General features: G+C 52.2%; 1 protein-coding gene across 1 annotated transcript; it reads right to left on the bottom strand.

Moving 5' to 3' along the window:
* Positions 1-470: 470 nt before the first annotated feature.
* LOC120845888 lies at positions 471-2,109 on the bottom strand. The gene is made up of 2 exons (XM_040217447.1): positions 2,083-2,109; positions 471-1,507 (listed from the first exon to the last, which is right to left on the bottom strand). The coding sequence occupies exons 1-2, from the start codon at positions 2,107-2,109 to the stop codon at positions 671-673; spliced, it is 864 nt and encodes a 287-aa protein (XP_040073381.1). The 3' UTR covers positions 471-670.
* Positions 2,110-2,742: the final 633 nt, after the last annotated feature.

The following is a 2,742-nucleotide window of genomic DNA, read 5'->3' as shown; positions in this document are numbered from 1 at the left end:
TTCTTTACAGTGCCCACATCAATCAGGTCATAATCCTCCAACATTTCGCCCAAAAGTAGTTCACTCTTATCAGCGTTCCGTCTTATTGGCGATCTATCTAACTGTCGTACAACACAATTAAAGTCACCCACAAGGACTAGAGCTCTATCGCAATCAAGATACCGACGTAAACCGCCAAAAAAATAAAACGCGGTCAGTGGTCACATTTGGGGCATAAATGCAAATAAGCCTGAATTGATTTGACGTTAGCACAAAATCACACATAATGAAACGTCCTTCAGTGTCCGTAGTAACGCATAACTGCGACAACGGTACCGACTTCTTCAGAAGCAGGAAGCACCCTGCCGAATGACCAACTGCATGCGTCACACAGATTTCGTAGTTAGGCATGAAAGGTCTGACTGCTTCCTCTAGCTGTTCCGCCTCAGCCAATTTAGTTTCTTGCAACGCCAAGAAATCGGGCTGCTCTTTCGACAATAATCGCTGTATTTGGTACTGCTTTTTCCTAGTGCATAAACCACGAACATTCAGCGTTGCAACTGTAATGGCTGATTGGGACTCACAAATCATGCGCTGTGCTTCGGTGCAGACACTAAAAACCTAAGCAGTCAGGGTCGAAGTTGTCTTGATGCAGCAATCTTGAACACCAGGGAACCAGGCAAAGAACGCCTTACTTGCTTTCCCTGCGCCGACGTTCCTCTTTAGGATCGTTGGGCGCGGGCTGGTAACGCCCCTTCTTCGTGCGTTCCATCCAGGGGTGTAGTTGGCGCGCTCCGTTTCCTGCTGCCGTATCGTCATCGAAGGCTCGCTTAGTTGACTCGCTAGTGTCGTCCATATCTGAAGGTCCGTTGGTGCTTGCGTCGTTCGATTCCTTGTCTGCTCCGGCATCAGAGGGTTTCACGTCGGCACCGCTGGGAGGTGCGCCTTCCGGTTGACCTCCGTTCTCTCTGGCTGCCTCCAAGGAGCTGTTTCCTTCACTCTTGCGTTCTTTGGCAGGGGTTGAAACTTCTGGCGCCAAGCCCTGGATAGTACGCTCCGCTTCCTCGGCATCCATGGCGTGGTCATTGGTCTCGGCCGTCCCGGCCCCGCTGGCCACCCTGGCGTACGACCTGACACACTCGGTGCCATAATGCCCGAAGCGAAAACACTCCGAGCACTTCGGCGCCCTGCATTCTCGTCGAATATGACCTGTGCGCTTACAGCGTAAGCACAAGGGCGCCCGACCAGGGATCACAACAAGTACGTTACCACCTTGGATCCGAAGCTGGTGTGGCATGGTATCGGCCGTGCCGCCTTCGTTCAGTGTCATCCGCGCACACCTGGTCGTTGATTCGATCCCTTGGAAGCCTTCAACATTCCACTTCTCCCGGCTCACTTCCAGGACCTTGCCATACGGCTCCAATTCCTTACGCACAACGTCGTCCGGCACATCATACGGGATCCAGTGGAGACGAAGCCGTAACTCCGTGATGCTGGGATCCACGACGAGGCACCGAAGACCCTTCACCTGCAGTTCTTTGGCGTCTACGAGTCGTCTCTTTGCTTCTGCCGTTCGGAGGGTAGCCATCCAAACATGATTCATTTGGTAGGCACCGAGTGCTGCGATGTCGCCGAGTACGCCGCACCTGGCCATCTCTTGTCGAAAATCCTGGATACGGTAGGGGCGCCCTTTCAAATCGCAATGCAGAAGCACCGATGTTTCGCTAGTAATTCCTGTAGGCATCTGTGGTAAAACAATCTTATAGTCATCGTTCGTCGATTCACCGGAGTGATTAGAACCGCGGCCAGCAAGGGCCGTTGCAGACGCTTCCACGGAGCTCATGTTTCGAACGTCTTGCACGTTCGGCACGCGCGCTCGCACTCCTCGGCCACCGATCCCCCCTCGGTTTTAATATTTTACTTTTACTCTGCTGCGTAATATTATCCGCAGAGAAACGACAGACTTTCTCACATCTGTTAAATTTATATTGTATTTCTAAAATGCCGCTTCGTTTGTACTTTTTTTTTGTTTAAAACTAATCCTAGTGTTCGTCTAACTAAACTCGCCCAAACGAAATTTGAACGTGCAAGCAAGGTTGATACACTCATGAATTTTATTTTTAACCCCATAGTCGATTAGGAAGTTTCAGAGTGGCGTACGCAACGAATAGCGTTCTCGCCGCTACGCATGCGCTGAACCATAGCCTCCTATTTACTCACAAAGCCTGGCCGGTCGCCACGAGAAGCGGCCCCCAAAATGGAAAAGGTGGAGCGGCAGGCAACGGATGAGAGGAGAGTCACGTGACTGGCGCCTCGCTGCGGCGAGACGCCGAAACACAGTTCTCCCGAGGGAACAAATGTGTTTCGGGTCCTCGCCGCTGCAAAAGCTGTGCCCTGGCGTTCAGATTCCCCCAGAAATAGCTCTTTGGTGCTCGGTGCTACCATATCCCCGCCCTCCAAATCTGCGACCGGGTACTCACTGGCTCCGTCGTCGAACTCCCAGGCTTTGCGATTAGAGAGAAGAGTATTGCTCAACGCGTGTTCAAAGTAAAGAGTCTTTGCGAGAAACATTCATGATGTGGGAGGGGTTGACTAAAGCCAAGACGAGCACGGTTAGAAAATGGTGGCTCCCATGGACCACGATTTCCGCGGTTGCGGCCGCTTTGGTGGTCGTCGTGAGCGCGACATATACAGGCGGCATCCTCGCAATTTCGATTGTCAATGCAAGAGGAGATTGCGCTCCTACGGGAGGTGCATGTCACG

The sequence above is a fragment of the Ixodes scapularis genome, unplaced genomic scaffold, assembly GCF_016920785.2.
Source record: "Ixodes scapularis isolate PalLabHiFi unplaced genomic scaffold, ASM1692078v2 PGA_scaffold12__126_contigs__length_90152505, whole genome shotgun sequence".
Lineage (NCBI taxonomy): Eukaryota > Metazoa > Arthropoda > Arachnida > Ixodida > Ixodidae > Ixodes > Ixodes scapularis.
This window is presented reverse-complemented; position numbering and strand designations above follow the sequence as displayed.